Source organism: Passer montanus, unplaced genomic scaffold (assembly GCF_014805655.1).
Source record: "Passer montanus isolate IOZ18808 unplaced genomic scaffold, ASM1480565v1 scaffold8, whole genome shotgun sequence".
NCBI classification, from domain to species: domain Eukaryota; kingdom Metazoa; phylum Chordata; class Aves; order Passeriformes; family Passeridae; genus Passer; species Passer montanus.
This window is the reverse complement of record NW_024373256.1, coordinates 6,550,153-6,568,247: the sequence shown is the minus strand read 5'-3', so window position 1 is coordinate 6,568,247 and position 18,095 is coordinate 6,550,153. Positions and strand designations below refer to the sequence as shown.

The 18,095-nt window shown below is 38.3% G+C and overlaps 1 protein-coding gene across 5 annotated transcripts in view; it reads left to right on the top strand.

Annotated features, from left to right (window-relative positions):
- Positions 1-291: 291 nt before the first annotated feature.
- LOC120513103 (transformation/transcription domain associated protein) overlaps positions 292-18,095 on the top strand; it is a 76,764-nt gene continuing 58,960 nt past the window's right edge. For all 5 annotated transcript variants that reach the window (XM_039732170.1, XM_039732169.1, XM_039732167.1 and 2 more), the window contains exons 1-21: positions 292-433; positions 939-1,089; positions 1,451-1,500; positions 2,460-2,570; positions 3,105-3,209; positions 3,810-3,893; positions 4,627-4,683; positions 5,669-5,794; positions 6,058-6,135; positions 6,361-6,449; positions 7,312-7,408; positions 7,776-7,914; positions 8,413-8,491; positions 9,388-9,622; positions 10,393-10,720; positions 10,833-10,930; positions 11,605-11,799; positions 12,334-12,525; positions 13,916-14,081; positions 15,294-15,550; positions 16,197-16,397. In XM_039732170.1, coding sequence (XP_039588104.1) covers positions 990-1,089; positions 1,451-1,500; positions 2,460-2,570; positions 3,105-3,209; positions 3,810-3,893; positions 4,627-4,683; positions 5,669-5,794; positions 6,058-6,135; positions 6,361-6,449; positions 7,312-7,408; positions 7,776-7,914; positions 8,413-8,491; positions 9,388-9,622; positions 10,393-10,720; positions 10,833-10,930; positions 11,605-11,799; positions 12,334-12,525; positions 13,916-14,081; positions 15,294-15,550; positions 16,197-16,397 — 2,787 coding nt within the window. In that variant the 5' untranslated portion in view covers positions 292-433; positions 939-989. The remainder of the gene's footprint in view (positions 434-938; positions 1,090-1,450; positions 1,501-2,459; positions 2,571-3,104; positions 3,210-3,809; positions 3,894-4,626; positions 4,684-5,668; positions 5,795-6,057; positions 6,136-6,360; positions 6,450-7,311; positions 7,409-7,775; positions 7,915-8,412; positions 8,492-9,387; positions 9,623-10,392; positions 10,721-10,832; positions 10,931-11,604; positions 11,800-12,333; positions 12,526-13,915; positions 14,082-15,293; positions 15,551-16,196; positions 16,398-18,095) is intronic.

Below are 18,095 nucleotides of genomic sequence, written 5' to 3'. Positions count from 1 at the left end.
GCGGAGCCTCCGGGGACGGGCGGGGCTCGCCTCAGGCAGCGGCCGCCGGCAGCGCCCCGGCGGGGCGGGTCAAGGCGGGTCGCGGGACCGGCCCGGGGGTGCAGCGCCCGTCTCCGCCCGGGGAGAGGCGCGGAAGGCGGTGCCGCGGCCGTCTCCGCCCGGGGAGAGGCGCGGGAGGCGGCACCGGGAGGAGGCGGCCGGAACTGAGCTCGGGCGCTTCCGTTGCGCCCATGCGCTGCCGGCGGCCTCCGGGAGCAACAAAGGAGGGAGCCGGAGGCCTGGGGCCGAGCGCGGCTCCGGGAGGGCTGAGGGGCGGGGGAAGCGCCGCTGCGGCCGCTCACGGTGCCCGTGTTCGCAGGGCGGAGATGGGCTCGGCGTGACGGCGCCCTGGCGGCGGGGAGCGACCCGGGCGAGCAGCGCTGCGGCGGGGAAGGTGAGGGGCGCGGGGTCCCGGCTGGCCCGGCCGGACTGACGGGGACCCCCCGGCGGAGGAGGGAGATCGCCGGTGTCTCAAGCTAGATGTGATTTTAGGCTTCTTTACGAGAGAGACACGCAGCTTGTGGCGGCGGGACAGCTGCAGGCGGCCCTGGGAGCGAGTCCCGCGGGGCTGTGTCCGAGGGTCGCTGTAAGTCTGGGGCAGAAGGCAGGGGATGACAGGCGTGCGCTGTCGGGAGCATCCCCCAGCCCGGAGCCTGCTGCTGGGAGAGGAAACCGCGCAGAGCACGTGAATGTTTGTGCTCAATAACCCCTTTCATCTGTTAGTGCAGTCCTGTCACAATGAGTGCTGTACGTGCTTGGTGTTGTATTTGTAAGCCCTAAATAAATGTTTTTGGAAAAGGTGGTCCTCTTCAATAGGGTAGAAGAATGAATGGAGGTGATGGGATAGCTGCTCTTTACAAGCTGTGTAAACTAACAAATACTTCTGTATTCTTTTGTAGGTGTGTTGGTCTTGATTTTATGTACTGAAAGCTGATCTTTACTCCTCCAAGATGGCATTTGTTTCAGCACAAGGGCCTACGGTGGTGGACCAAACCACTTTGATGAAAAAATACCTTCAGTTTGTGGCTGCTCTTACAGATGTCAATACACGTAAGAGACTTTTTTCTTCTTGTAAATTGTAGCTCTTCAGTAGTTTGCTTCACAAGTGTTCAGACTTGTTCGAACAGCTGATGAAAGAGGCAGTGAAGTCTGTCAAATTCACTTTGAATTAGTTTGAGTTTTGATTTTCGCAGAAGCAAAATGATGAGAAACACTTGCGTGAGCCGAAGTGAGTGAGCTGTGTGTGTGTGTGCAGTTGTGTGGTGGTTGTTTGAGAGAACTGTGTGTCTTATAATTGGGCAGTGATGGCCAAACTGATAAGATCTGATTGCTTCTTTGATCAGTGAGTTTGTTGATTTCTTCATGACCTAGCTTTACACTGACATTTTTCTGCTTGAATTTTCATTTTCAGCTGATGAAACCAAATTGAAAATGATGCAGGAAGTCAGTGAGAATTTTGAGGTAAATAAAAAGATAATAACCCCAAGCAACAGAACCCCAACAAAACCCCCCTAACTTTTTGCAGTGGCAGACTTTCTTGTGCTTAATGTATATTAATTGAATTTCTGATGTTATGCAGTTAAAATATTAATAGTAGTATCCTGTGACTAATTATTATGTGGTTACAAGTCATTGATTCTAGGTTTGTATTTAGGAATTAAGCAGGTTGTTGAAGAATTACATTTGGGCTTAGTGAGCTTTCATTGCCAAATCTTTATTCGTTAAGCATTTAAATAAAAGTGAAGTAAGAAATTTTTCTTCTATTTTTTGAATGATGTGAAATGTCTGTATTTGAAGCTTTCTTTTATTTAGTTCAAATGTGTATTGTGCTCTTGTGAAACAGAGGCCCTTCAGATTCCTCTTTATATTCCATTGTGTGGAAGTGGGAGAGGAATTGTCAGATGCAGAATCTGACATCAGGAGTGGAGGTGTCTCCAGGGACATCTTTTGCATGGTGATGGACCATCTTTTTAGATGAGCAGCAGAGAAAATGTGAAACACAACTTAACCCAGCCTTGTGTCAGCAGAAATTATACTTTAGTTAAATACTTAGTTGTTATGTGCCTGTTGGAAGTTATAGAAAACAAAAAAATGATTCTTGTGGAGTTTTTTTATCTACTTAAACTATTTCTGAAACAATTTATCTGACTAAAATAATAGTTTTAACTGCTTAGTCTGGTGATATGATAGAATCTGAAGACTTAGTTGATTCTCTTTGCTCTTCCATTCAGTAGGGAAGGACTTGGATTTGTTTTGCTAATGTTCACTTGGAACTCACGTGGTTCTGTAGTGTCAGCAGATACTTAGTCACTGAATCTATTCAAAATTCACTGAAAATGTGTAATAGTGGCTTTGAATGTAACTGAATATAATCTGTGTGATGCCTATTTTATAACCCCCCATTTTGTTTTCTTAATTAGAATGTGACATCATCCCCTCAATATTCTACGTTCCTGGAACACATCATCCCTCGGTTTCTCACCTTTCTGCAGGATGGGGAAGTTCAGTTTCTGCAGGAGAAGCCAGCACAGGTAAACTGTGTGGAGCATCTCCTGCCTTTTTGCTGTCCTTGATTAACCTAGTGAATGATTTAAGACTCGTTAAAAATAGATCTGTCATTTGGAGTGGAGCTGAAAAAGTCCTGTTTCTAAATAAGTTACTTATAAACTTCTGCTATCTGTGAAAAAGGAGGAAAAGTAGGTGCAACAGAACTGGCTTTCTTGCTGAAATATTTCACATTGTTACAAATTACTGACTGTATTGAATGTTGGGAATGGAAGGCAAAAGTTGAATCTTTGTCATTAAATACTTGAAATTGCATTCCTTAAAAAAAGTCTGATTTTTCAGCTGTAAATTAGTTAAATTTGCCTCATTCACATAGGTGGGAAGTAGCTTTGTATACAAGCCTATGTTTACATGAAAAAAATGGCTTATTTTCTATTTCAACATGCAGAATTATTAAGCTGAGAAAGATGCTACAACTAATTGGGTTTTGTGGGCTTTTCAAAAAGTTCTGTCATATAATTATTTTTATTTTTCCTTTTTTTTTTTTTTTTTTTAAACAGCAACTCCGGAAGCTTGTGCTTGAAATAATTCACAGAATACCAACAAATGAACATCTTCGTCTTCATACTAAAAATATCCTGTCTGTGATGTTCAGATTTCTGGAGGTATTTTTTACTTCCTCTTAAAACTGTCAGAAACTTTCAGAAATATTTTCCTCTACTTTCTTCATCTCCAAAGTTTGCTGGGGGTAGGATTTTCCATAGCTGTGCTGCTGGAGCACGAATGGAAAGACATTCTATTTTAAGCTTCACCCATGCCCTCTCTTACCATCTACAGGTTTTCTGCATGTTCTCTTCTGCCCTTTAGAAACTTTGATTTTACAAGCACAGGGAGCTGTTCTCATGCTGGGCAGGATTTTCTGGCAGATAGCTTATTTTTGAGAGCTTGTTTTCTGGCTGGGAATTCACAACACTGTCATTGGAAGCTCATATGGGGGTCTCTTTTTGAGGGGCAATGGGAACAGATCTGATGGTACAGAGTGGTGGAAGTGTCGGGGTTTTATTCCCCCAGGGGTGGATTTAATTTCAGCATACTCTAGGACTGCAGGGTATCCAAGGAAAGGCATCTTGCTCACACAAACCCATATTGATGGGGCACTTCAGATTGTTGAGAAGAATATAATTTTACAGGGTTTTGAAGTACGCACTGAATAGTTGGAGAATTCAGCAGTGAGCTCACTAAAAAGTTTCTTTTTTTTTTTCCAGACAGAGAATGAAGAAAATGTACTGATTTGCTTAAGAATAATTATTGAATTGCACAAACAGTTCCGACCAGCAATCACTCAAGAAGTAAGTCATAACTCTTGTTACATGGTGTAAGCCATGCTCTTCAGAATTGCTATTTTGTTCAGCTGGGTTGATTGGTTTGTTTTGCTGTTATCCTTTTATGTTGCCTGACCTGTTGTCATAACCATATGTTTAATTTTTTTTTCCCTTTTTTAATATTAAAGTGATTTTTCAAAGAGGATTGCATAATGCTAGCACTCTTGGGAAAAAACCAAACTGTTAAAGCTTTGCTGTACTTGGTATAAATGTTTATGGACAATATGAGCAGTCTGAGGAATAAAATTCCCACACAAAGGAAGAGAATTTATGCCTTTTTAGTTTATAAAGGAAAATTCTGAAAAAGGAATTTACTCCGATTGACTTCCCCCTGCCTCCCCTCTTCTCCCTTGTGACTCATCAAGGGGAATTTGGAAGTTTGCATTGTTATTCTCTTGCTTTATGCCTTGATTTTCTTTTGGGAAGACTTAGTTGTTTCATAGTAATTATACCTAACAACACTGTATTGGAACTATGTAGAGATGGTAGGTAGATCTGATTCTTTCCAAGTGAAATTTGAATTAATGCTCACAAAGCAGAAAGTAGGAGAACACTTTCAGATTATTTTCAGTTATCATGAAAAATACACTGTACAGGTGAGTGGAGATTTGATGTATTTGTACTGTTAATACAGAATTCTAAAATTATGGTTTTAAAATTATTTTTTAAAAATTTCTGTGACTGACTTCTTCCTTCCTAGATTCATCATTTTTTGGACTTTGTGAAACAGATTTACAAGGAACTTCCAAAAGTAGTGGTAAGCTTTTTGTTTCTTAAATTGCCCTTGCTATAGTCAGAAAACTATTTTTTATTTCTTAATTTTTGTTGTGAACACCCCATGTGTGGAGATGTGAGTCTGGACTCCATGTTCTTAGAAGGCTGGTTTATTATATTATGATATATGTTATATTAAAATACTACATTAAAACTATACTAAAAGAATAAAAAAAAAAGATTAATCAACTAAAAAAAAAACAACCAAGAATAGAATGCATAACAAAATGTTGTAACTTTCTAAGAGTCTGATGCAGCTGCATCTGGGATTGGCTGTTAATTAGAAATAACTAACCAGCACCAATCACAGATGCACCTGTTGCATTCCACAGCAGCAGATAGTTATTATTTACATTTCTCTCCTGAGGCTTTCAGCTCCTCAGGAGGGAAAAAGCCTAACAAAACATTTTTCATCAAATATCATAACTACAAATTTTATCTCTAAAAGATACCGACATAGTTATTTTGCATCTGGTGATACAAAGTAAATATAGTTTTAGTGAATCTATTTATCAAAACTACGTCTGAAAATGGAGACATTTAGCTTTTGATTTGGAAAACCTTGTGTCTGGCACACCGTTAGTGGTAGGAGAAGGTGGAGGTGAGCTGGGGTTCTGAAGCAGGGTGAGGTTGGCTGCAGTTGTCTCCAGGTTCCCAGATGTGTCAGTTTTTGAGGGAAGGGTGAGGTCACGAAGGGAGGCTCCAGTCTGAGCCTCCCTCCCTGATACAGAGTAACTCTTGGGATGTTTCCTTTAGCAGAAGAACCACCGTGGCTGGGGGGGCTTTTCTGCTGCTCTGTCCAGGGGGAGAGCTCGCAGGGTGTGTGTCTGCCCCGGGCAGTGCAAACATCCCTGCAGGGAGGAGAAAACTGCTCCAGGGGAGAATTGCATGGGGCAGTTCTCAGGAGATGGATTCCCTTTCCACTGCTGCTGGCATTGTGATATTTTTCTTCTGCTCTTTGCTTGTAGAATCGGTACTTTGAGAACCCTCAGGTGATTCCAGAGAACACTGTTCCCACTCCTGAGATGGTTGGCATGATTACAACCATTGTGGTGAAGGTGAACCCTGAGCGAGAGGACAGTGAGACGAGGACAGTGAGTGTTCTGACTGCTCTTAGACTGGGGGACTTGTTTTTATTGTCAAAACTTTTCTGTAGAAGCTGGTTGAAACTTTCCAGGTGTCTTCTGTGCAGCTGTAATTACAGGATTTTTATTTAATGCAATACCCAATGCTTTTGTGTTTTGAAGATGTTGTTGTTAAATATAGTGCTACTAAAATGAGCAGTTTCTGTAAAAATGTGTTTTACATACTTTTTAAATTAATAATTAGACTGTAAAGCTTCTACTCTTTCTTTCAGCATTCAATAATTCCCAGAGGATCTTTATCACTAAAGGTCTTGGCTGAGCTACCTATTATTGTTGTTCTCATGTATCAGGTTAGTGCACTTCAGTATTTTGCATGTAAATACTTCATTACTGGCTCATGTAACTTCTTGTTGGCTGTCATATTAGTAAAAATTTATATTATATACTTTTGAAATTAAAATATCATCTAAAAATAAAGCTGGTGAGATATATTAATTTTTTTCTGATTATCTCTCCAGTAATTTGACTGCAAGTGAAACTTGTGAATTTTTCTAATAATTCTTTCTTTTTTTAAGCTCTACAAACTGAACATTCATAATGTAGTAGCTGAATTTGTGCCCTTGATTATGAACACTATTATAATACAAGTTTCTGCTCAAGCAAGGTAAGAGCATGTAATGGTATTTTGATGATATTTGAGATAAACTGCTTAAACCTATCATTCAATATTGCTCAAACTATTTTTGTCTTCTGTCTTGTGATTTTTCATTCTGGTCTTATGCTTTTAATCTCAAAAGTAGCAATGATTATTTGACTAAAAATTACCAAGTTTCTGTAGGTGAAGTTATTTGCATTATATGTCATTGGTGAAGTCTGTAGTTGTGCAGTAGGGCCCAGTTTATTATTTGATAATGAGTAAATATAATAAATTATGATTTGATAATTTTTTTAAATAGAGTTTGTGACAAAAATTCACATCATCGCAGTGATGAAGACCCTGAGACACTTGTCATTGTCTAATCTTTTTCCATACCATCAGTAATAGATCTGTGCTCTTCAAGGTGTAGCTTACATGAAGCCTTGTGATGTTGCAGGGATAGGTGCTGCTTTTCCTGCCTCAGAGGAGGATGTTTCTGAAGAGCAGCAAGTGGTTCTGGTCAGGGCAGTGGGAGCAAGATCTCTGCCTTTCCCTGCCTGCCTGGCTGACCTGGTTAAGTGGTTGGAGCTTGAGAGAGACAGACAAGTCTGTAGGAGGGAATATTGCTTGGAGAAAAATTTGCCCCAGTTAGGGGAGCTGAGCCAAATGTGTGCTGCTTTGTGTTGGCTTGGCTTTCTGTAGAAAGGTGCTGCTGGGAATTTGAATGGCAGAGGGCTTGTTGAAAATTGGCTCTTCCAGAGAGATTGTATTTTTTTCAGAAGCAAGAAGTTCACTACAAGATGATGTAATTTGAAACTTCACAGAATTTTCTGAGTGAAGGTACTGAAGGGTAGGAACAAAATCGTAACCACTGTTCCTTTCATTTCAGACAACATAAACTCTATAACAAGGAGTTGTATGCTGATTTCATTGCTGCTCAGATTAAAACATTGTCTTTCTTGGCTTACATCATCAGAATTTACCAGGTAGGATGAATTTTTAATACTTTGGTATTTAATGCATCAGGTTTCTAGTTGCTTCATGTCAGGCAAGTGACTTGTGTGTCTGCAGTGCATTAGGGTTGGAGATGGGAGCATTTGTGTAGAATATCTGGAGGTGAAGCTGTACTTGGTTATCCTTTCAAAACTATCCTCATGTGAATACAGAGTAAAAATGTGCCATTCCCCCTCCCTGGGCATTTATGGAATGACTACTGTATTTTAGTTTTAGGATTAGATCTTGGAAGAGAAACTAGTGAATTTTAATGGAGTACTGTTTTGCAAATGTAACACAAACCTTAAGAATAGAATGTTTTAGTAGTTGTACTCATGTTACTCTTTTTTTTTGTTGCAGGAATTAGTGGCTAAATATTCTCAGCAAATGGTAAAAGGAATGCTGCAGCTGCTCTCCAATTGTCCAGCTGAAACAGCACACCTCAGGAAGGAGCTCCTGATTGCTGCTAAGCACATCCTCACAACAGACCTGAGGAGCCGTATGTAGCACTCTTTATAAGTGTACCTGTAAACTGGAAACATTTCTGCCATTGCTGTCAATTTTAGAGGCATATTGCTTATTTATATTGGACTATCACAAGATGCCAGGCCAAATAGAATTGGTGTGTGCAGGGTTGCCCAGTTTGTCATTTCCAGTAACTCATTAGTTATATACAAAAAGTTTTTCAATGTTGTAAATAACCTGAGCACTTTTTTTCTCTTTGCAAATGTAATTGGCTTTGACTGGGTACTGCAGTGTTACTCAAGGGGCAAGTGTCAGTGGAGTAGACAGTCATAAGAGATTGTTTGGAAATTTCCTTGTAAATGGCTCTGCCTTTTATAAGCTTCAGGAATTAATCTGGGGATAAAATCACTTTCTATCTTCAGGTTTAAATACTGAAGTTAAGTGGTCTAAAGCTTAACTGTCTTATTTTGATTATTTCCTTTGCCAGTTGTTGTGTATGGCTTTTTCATTTTTCTGTTTTTTTAAATTCTAGAATTTATTCCGTGCATGGACAAGCTGTTTGATGAATCTATACTGATTGGCTCTGGATACACTGCCCGGGAGACGCTGAGGTATGAGAAAGTTCAGAGTAATGATCTGAGTGCCTGCCAGGGCTGCTTACTTTGGAAATTATTAATATTTACAGCAGCTTCTGTATAGGGTCCTAAATCTTTGCTTCAAGTAACTACTTTTACTAGATTGTTTTATTGGCAGAGCTTCTGCTGCTGTAATGGTGGCTTTTGTTTAACACTTTGATGGCACAGCACGGTAATGTGAGTGTAGGGCAAAATAAGAGAAATGAGTGAATTAAAATGATTTCAGTTTTTTGAATTGTGGAGGATGACCAAAACAGAGAAACCAACTCAGGATCTGCCCAATATTTCATGAAACATTCAAAATCTTATATCTGGTGTAAAATCTGAATGAGATTTAAACTGTTTTGTCAATGAATACTTTAAAACTTACTTGTTTGCAACTGAAAAAGTAAATGGAGAGAATACCTAACTTTCTATGTCTTCAATAGTCTAAGTCTGACCTTCTTTTTCTCTAAGTATTAAGTGTACCTTATTGACAGCATGTATTAGATTTAGAAGTATTATCTCTGCTATATTAGTTTATGTTTAATTATGAAGCAGATTACCAGCACTGTTCAGAATGTGGCTAACATGCATGTTAACTGCATGCAAATGAAAATATGTGGTGGGGTGTTCTGCAGTGAAGGAAGAAAGATCAGAGAGGCAGTACCAGAGTTGTGGGATAGATTGATGCATCACTGGTTAAATTACACAGGTTGAATTCCCTCATGTAACTGAAATAGCCTTGTGAACTCTGGGTTTGCATATGAAAATAGAAAACTTACATTGAGAAATTTGGAAGAACCTCCAGGCAGTAACTACTTGTTTAGTCAAATTAAGAACATTTTTAGTTGTGCTCAGTGTGTTTTCCTCATTCCTTGTTTTGCCTGTAGACCCCTTGCATACAGCACCCTGGCAGACCTGGTGCATCACGTCCGGCAGCATTTGCCTCTCAATGACCTCTCCCTGGCTGTCCAGCTGTTTGCCAAGAACATTGATGATGAATCCTTGCCAAGCAGTATCCAGACCATGTCTTGCAAGCTCCTGCTAAATTTGGTAGATTGTATCCGGTCTAAAAGTGAACAGGAAAATGGAAATGGTAGAGACATCCTTATGAGAATGCTGGAGGTATTGATTTGTTTAAAGCATTTGATAATTGCTTAGATATCCTGTTTTGTAGTGTGTTGTCAATCACATTTTACTTTCTTCTTTCTTCAGAAATGAGAATATGTAGGAACAGCCTGTGTACTGTATTTCACTTCAATGCTTCACTGAAGGGCTCTTTAAAATGCTCTGCAGCTGGGATAATATCTCAAGCATAGTGGAGATGCTTTGTCATCTCAACTTTATTCAGTGGCTAGTTTCAAAGCAGGAAATTTAATGCCTGTTTTGAGTAGCTTGGGTTTTTAAAAATAATTTTATTTTAAATGTTAGTTACAATATTTTTTCGTTGTGTAGGAGTATGCAAGAATTGTGTTTTTTAATGCCTTATGGTTATGGGTGTGCTTTTTGGTGTGATTTTTGTTTTAAACCCTGAAAGAGGATTTTTGCACAGGTCCTTGGCATGGCACAATACAATCAGTACAATTAGAAATATCTGCTCTTTTAAGACCTAATGATCCTTTTTAAGAATCTTTATTAGGAGTTTTTTTTTGTATTTTTGAAAATCAAGGGTTCACTGGTTGATGGAAGAAAGCAGACTAGTTTTTTGATACACTTAAAAACATTTGCTGTCATTTGAATGACTTCAAAAATAGCTGAAAGTTTTATTGATCTCAGTGTGCTGATTTGAAATACCAGTGCTATTAAATTTAGGATGATTTTTGAAGAAGCAACTTAATTTCTTTTTCTTTTTCCCTCTGCCTGCTGTTTGATCTGCTTCTCCTCCTTTGCCTTAGGTGTTTGTTCTGAAATTCCACACCATAGCACGCTACCAGCTGTCTGTCATCTTTAAGAAGTGCAAGCCCCAGTCCGAGCTGGGGGCGGCTGAAGCTGCCTTACCTGGAGTGCCCACAGCAGCAAATGCAGCCCCTGTTCCTGTCCCATCTCCTGCCCCAGCCACTCCCGTGGCCCCTGCACCTGTACCTGTGTTTGAAAAGCAAGGGGAGAAGGAAAAAGAAGACAAGCAGACATTTCAGGTCACGGATTGCCGGAGCTTAGTGAAAACTTTGGTCTGTGGGGTCAAGACGATCACGTGGGGCATCACCTCGTGCAAAGCTCCTGGTGGTAAAACTGCATATTTAATTGCATTTATCTCTCATAATTCTACAGAAAAAAGCCTCTCTAGAATGAAAGCAAATAGTGTTTTTAATGCTTAACTATCTTCTTCTTCTTCCAGAAGCACAATTCATTCCTAATAAGCAGTTGCAACCTAAGGAGACTCAAATCTATATAAAACTGGTGAAATATGCAATGCAAGCTTTAGATATTTATCAGGTATGTAACCTGCCCATACAGCATTTCTATTTGTACAGTTACTGTATGTTAGATCTTTTAATAAGGATTTATTTGTCAGCTAAAACACAGATTATACATGTAGTATATTTTCACTGTGTCTTTAATTGGTACCACAACTATTGAGAAATGCTCAATATGAAGAATTAATTTCAAAAGTGAAGTTCAATGTACTTAACTATTTGCAAGCAGCAGGTTATTTTCTCAACAGCCATTTTTGTCTGTGCTTGCAGGCAGGTCAGACTGGAAATAATAGTCTTTCATGTGGTGAATTAAGTCTTTCCTTGAAAGAGATAGTTTAGCTAACAGTTGAGGCATTCAGGTGTCTGTGTTTGTCTTCTGTAGTTACACAAAGCACTAATGAAATGTAAATGTGTTTGATTGGATATTAAGTAATTTACAAATACACTGATATCTCCTATTGTTGTTTTTTTCCATTTCTAACTTCCTAGTTTTAAAATCTGTTCTGAAAACACTCAATTTTAGTATTTTTAGTATTTTTGTCATGGTTGGCTCTTGTGCCCAACTTCTGTTTGTGGGGGCTTGCATGTGAAACCCATAACATCTCAGTTACTTTCAAAAGCTATTTTAAGAATGATGGGGACTAAGCTACTCAAATTCTGTAACCAGTGTATGTGTTTTCTCAATTACTCTAGGTGCAAATAGCAGGGAATGGACAGACATATGTTCGAGTAGCAAACTGTCAGACAGTCAGGATGAAGGAGGAAAAGGAAGTTCTGGAGCATTTTGCTGGTGTGTTCACGATGATGAACCCTTTAACTTTTAAAGAAATCTTTCAAACAACTGTTCCTTATATGGTAGAGAGGATCTCTAAAAACTATGCTCTTCAGGTATGTTGCTGTTTACTTTTTAAATTGATAATGAGCAGCATGTAGGAAAGAGCTTATGCCTTGAGGTACATATGACTGATGTAGAATTATAAATATTAATATTGAAATTAGCATGTGAGATTTGAAGCAGTCTATATAAAGAGTAGTCTATGAAAATAATGTAAAAATAGATTTTCAAAAAACCTTACCTAAGTAATGCAATATGAACATGAACACTTCAGTTTAGAAGATATGAATGGGCTTCATTCTTGAAAAGTACTGAGCTGGACTTGCTGTTTTGTTCAGCTTGTTGTGCTGATGTTCTCCTGTTTTACAGAATTCAAATCCTATAATATCAATTTGAAATTTAACCTGAAACTTCAACATTAAGCTACATACATGGTTGTTTGCCACTGAGGACAAACAGAATCATTTGGGTAGCAGTGGAGATGGGGAAAGAAATTTCTCTTAGGTTTTTTTTTAATGGACAGTGCATTTATCCTTTTGTTATTTTTATTACAACAGTAATAAGTTCTTTGTGGTTTCCTTTTATAGATTGTTGCCAATTCTTTCTTGGCAAACCCTACTACCTCTGCTCTCTTTGCAACCATTTTGGTGGAGTATCTTCTGGATCGTCTGCCAGAAATGGGCTCTAATGTGGAACTCTCCAATCTGTATCTCAAGCTGTTCAAGTTAGTTTTTGGCTCAGTTTCACTATTTGCAGCTGAAAATGAACAAATGCTGAAGGTAAAGGTCATTTGTTTTAAAAATAAGTCTGCTTTAAAAACAACACTCCTAAGAGTTTTGCACAGTCTAACATTTGAGAGTCATTTAATGTTTGAAGCACTATTTGTGACACATCTCCATTTTTTTCCAAATTCCAAGTACGTCGTCTTCTTTATAAGAGATGGTTTCTGTGAATATTTTCTTCATATTTGAAACTATGGAGTGATGTACTAATTCTGAATATAAATGGCTGGTACATGACTGTGGTCTGTGATTGCTATAAGCCTGTGTAACTTCATGGTCAGGACATGCATAAATTCTTGCATATTTTCTCTCTTTGTTTCTGTATTAACTTAAGAATTTTGCTTGGATTGAAATAATTTTTTGTGTGTTGGTGAATCTTGTTCACTCATGTCATATCAGTGACATGAACCTCTTGAGTTAGATTTTTCTATGCTCTTGGGAAGTCTGGGCTTAAGAAATGCTATTCTTTCTACTGACAACATATTATATATTCCAAGGATCTATTTATGTTGATGAGATCATCTCATTATTCAGTGAATTTAGAAATGCTGAGCTTGTAGCAAGAGTGCACTTTCCTCATAAAAGCAGCAGCTGCCTGTATCTAGAAAAGACATTAAGAATTTAATGGAACACTGATTGTTCTCCCATACTTCCTCTTGTTTTAATCCCTTGTACTCTGTACCAAACAAAATTTCTGATACAGGTAACTGTAGAGCAGAGTAGGGATTACCAATTTCCCAGAATCTTTGAAAACTAACAGTAATATGAAGCAATATTCATATAATCTTGCTTTAATTCTTCGAGTTTGTGATCAGAATCAAGGTCATTTGGATTTTATAAGATGGTGATGAAGTTTAAAGAGTGTAATTTACTACCTTCACAGTTTCATGCTTCTGTTACTTTTTGTTTCCGTTAGGGGAATGGTAGGGGCCTTGGGCAGACAATTTAATTGAATGATGGAGGTTGTTTGCAGCATTTGCATAGCAATGTAGAAAGCTTTTTAGATGTTAATAATATCCAGACTTGTTGCATTTTGTCTCTGATCCATGAGAATACTGGTATTTATCAACTATTTTTAATGAATCTTGCAAGATGTTCATGTCCTCTGCTCAAGGCCACCAGCTCCATAGCCTTTTTTACTTGAGAGAGTTAACTTTCAAAATGAAATTAAGAACTAGCAATGAAATTAGATCAGGGGTAAATTAATATTGTTAGGTGTCCTCTCTTTCATTCTGACACTTCAGATTTCTGCTCCCCCTTCCAGGTACTTGAGAGGAAATATTTCCTCATTGTGTCGGATTTGCAGAATCTCATGCTAAACTCTTGTACATCACAATGGTGACAAAATTGTTGTTTTATTAATCTTCAAGCTTTATTTCCTTTATAGCCACATTTGCACAAGATTGTGAACAGCTCTATGGAACTTGCACAGACTGCCAAAGAGCCCTATAACTATTTCCTGCTGCTCAGAGCCCTGTTCAGATCTATTGGAGGAGGCAGTCACGATCTGTTATACCAAGAATTCTTGCCGCTGTTACCAAACTTACTGCAAGGTAGAGCAGCATCTTCTTTCCCTGCTCCAGCTTCTGATTTTTTTATGTGAATAGTAGTAATAAAGTTATGTTATGTAGTTGAAAACCCCTCAAAACTAAAACCCTTTCTCTGCTAAGTAGCTTCTGATTTTGAGTTTAGTGATTGATTAAAATACCTTGAGTGTGATTATTTTTGTTTACTATCAGCCGCTTCAGGCTCCATAGTTTTGGCTGCCTCACAATTTTTGTTCTTCTTTTCATTGTGGGGCTGCTGGGGTTTTCTTGTTTGTTTCTTTTACTTGTTTGGGGGTTTTTTTGCAATGGGTAACTTTCTTGGCATAAAGCATTTGGGGGATGAAGGATGAGTGAGTACATGAAGCAACAGTGCCAGGCCACCACTGGTTTTGTGGGGAGAACACAGCAGTGAAGCTCTGGCTGTTCTGCAGTTGAGGGCAAGTGTGTGCACCTGCAAGGGCATGGTAAATAGAAATTCAAGTAGTGCCAGACTGCAAAGAGAAATGGAAATAACAATCACTTTGATTAATTGAGTATTTATGCTTGCAAGAACTGTGATCCAGAAATACTGAGAGTGAGCAAGGAAATGTGGAGAGCTACTTAAACCTAAGGACAAACTAATCAGAACTATTCCAGGACTACAGCTGTAGGGACAGTTTTTATTGTAGTTAGCAAATATATATGTTATCAATAAATCATTATGTAAAACTCATGTCAATAGATTCATGGACTATGTGAAATCTTTATGGGGAGAAAAATCACTTGAGGAGTGTGCTTAGTCTGTATGGGGCAATTAATGCACTTGAACTCACTGAATGTTTCTTTTCAGGATTCAAAATACTTTAAAAAAAGTTCTCTGTGGGTTTATTTTTTATTGTTACAAGGCTGAGGTTTGAGTCAAATTATCTTTTTTTCTTTTCTATCTGCTGTGTTCAAATACTGCCTTATCGAGTCTAATATTAAACTTTAAAACATGTAGAGATGCTTTTTCTTCTATATGTGTGTACATAGAAAAAGCATTCACTGCCTGACATCCTTAGATGTCAGTTAGAATAATGAATGGTATTAAATGTTTTGTAAATCCATTCTTTACAGAGCTGTAAGCTCTACAGTGTTTAAAGATGTTGGGCTCTTTCTGAATTGAGGAAATAGCAATTTTGAACAGTAAACTGTGGACTGTTTTTTTCTGTGAGTGTATAACTTATCCATAACTTTCAGGACTTAATATGTTGCAAAGTGGCCTTCACAAGCAGCACATGAAAGACTTGTTTGTGGAGCTCTGCCTCACTGTGCCCGTTCGTCTGAGCTCGCTGCTGCCTTATCTGCCAATGCTCATGGACCCCTTGGTGTCAGCCCTCAATGGATCCCAGACCCTGGTTAGCCAGGGCTTAAGAACTCTGGAATTGTGTGTGGATAACTTGCAGCCAGACTTTCTGTACGACCACATTCAGCCAGTTCGAGCTGAGCTCATGCAGGTAAATGTGTTGTTTCCTCTTAGACCACAAGAGGTCATTGATATGCTGAAAAATATCAGAAATTTGTGTGAAGCTTTGGTTACAAAAACATGAAAAATCTGTCATGAAAGCTGTACCAGTGTCATGTGAGTGTAGAAGGATAGTTGGTGTTGTGCTGTTAAGCTGAAAACTCTGAAACTTTAGAAGTGAATGAATTTTCTCCTATATAGTTTGTTAAATGGTTACATTCTATTTACTTTATTTGCTTCTATATTTCAAAACTAGCTCTGAGCTTAATTCACTTCAGCCTTAACTGGCCTGCTTTTTTAATTAGCAGTGTTGTTTAATATTTATCATAAACATGAAACTACACTCCAAGATAGCAAAGATTTTCTACCTGTAACAGTAGTCTAATACAAAACTGCATGTAGGACTACCCTGTTACAAAGCACTTGGGCTGTTGTGAACTGAGATGATGATATTCAAGCTTGATAAGGAACTTAATGCAGGGTCAGTTACCCAAATACAAGAATCAAGCTTTTTCCTTGACTTTTTTTTTTTACATTACAACTTGAAAAATACTGGAGTAAGATTTTTTTTTTTTTTGCATTACAACTTGAACAATGTTGAAGTAAGCCTGGCCTGCCTGTGTACCTTAAACCCCCAGGCTTTGTGGCGAACCCTGCGCAATCCTGCTGACAGCATCTCCCACGTGGCTTATCGTGTGCTTGGGAAATTTGGTGGAAGTAACAGGAAGATGTTGAAGGAATCACAGAAACTGCAATATGTGGTCACAGAAATCCAAGGACCCAGTATTACAATTGAATTTTCAGACTGTAAAGCATCCATTCAGCTCCCAATGGAAAAGGTAAGGGCTTAAGTTACTTTCAGTGCTGAGAAACTAACTTTAAAAATATGTCTGGAAGTTTTTCTTGATTTCTTCTATAAACTGTAAGATTTCACCCCCAAAATTACAGATTTAGGCATACTGTTCTGCTCTTACAAAGTGATTGGATAGGGAGCTAAACTGGCCCAAATAAATGTTTTCACAGAATGGGTAAGGTTGGACCTCCTGGTGTATTTCTTAGGTTAGGAGCAGGAATCTCATCTAAAAGTCTGTATTTGCTTTTTGAAATGTATCAAAAATTTACTGTAGAAATTCTTCAGTGGTGATTATTCTCATGACTCCAGTGATTTGGTTTTGTTTGTTGTCTCTAGAAGCACTTTGTACTATACTGGCTTTCATCTGGCAGTCACAGAGTATCACAAATGCTTAGTTCTCACTAATTACAGCAATCTAATATCTGAGAGTGAAGCTGGATTTGGAGATAATTTGGTCTGTAGAGTTTTAATACTTACCTTTTCAATTAGACTTTCATAAGTAGATACTATCTGAATGTAGTAAGCAATTTTCTTCACAGACAGTGGCTCTCTGGCTCCATCCAGCCAACAGGCTTTAAAAACAGGCTTAAAAATAGCTTGGAAAAGTGATTCTTAAAATGCAGATATACTAATTTCTCCACTGTACTGAAGCTGATGAATTGAATGCATATAAATACTGTAGTTGCTGACGTTTACCTCTCCTGCTAGGTTTTATTAAAACTAAGTTTTCCAAAGGATTTTAGCATCTGGCATTGATATGGAGCAATCTTCAGCTGCTCGGTGTTGACCAAGAAAGTGTTATCTGCTTTGTATCTAAGAAAAGGAAGTGCCAAAGTAAAAATGAAAAAAAAGTGGAATAAATTGAAAACAAGAAATCCTTGTTTTCTTTTAATGCCCTGGTAGACTTTTGTGGTCGGTCCAAAACTAATTTTTCTTTTCATTGAGATGCTATGGTAAAAACTTAGGATGACAATAACTTAAGTGGAAATAGTAAAGAAGGAAAATGCCCACTTTGTAGCAGGGGCTTTTTCTGCATAAACTTATTAAGCTTGGATGGTTAGATTTTACTTGCAATTGATAATTCCTTTTTTCCATGCATTCCAGAACAAGTTTTACATGCTTTTTTTTTACTAAATGCCCATCTCATTTATCTTCCTGTCTTTTGTGGGAGAAGGATAGAAATTAGGCAGTTGTGCTTTTATGTATTATCTTTATATATATAAGCACAAAATAGAAATTTCCCTAAGAGATGTACTCCCCTTTTTTAATTATCTTCATGTCTTAAAAGATTGATTCAAATTATTCTGAAATGTACTAAATCTTCTTGCAAAGGAAGAGTACTATTTCCATTAAATAACTGGTGTTTAGAAGTTGCTTACAGGGACGTTTCATCATGCATGAAAAGGTACAATTTATATATGGGTACAAGTGCATTGTATACATACAGTATAAAGGGATTAAACACAGCAATTATTGCTGAAGGGAAGACAAGGAAAATTACTTTTTGGGAAAGGAGGGGGACGCAGTGAAGGTTTACCTCACTCATAACTTGAAATGCTTTCTGACTATGGAGGTAAATGTATCTGCCATGAAACTTAGCAAGTACAAAACCACAGAAAATACCATGGCATTTTCAAGCCACACTATCAGGCCCTCTCTGCATTTCCTAACTCGAGCACTCCAA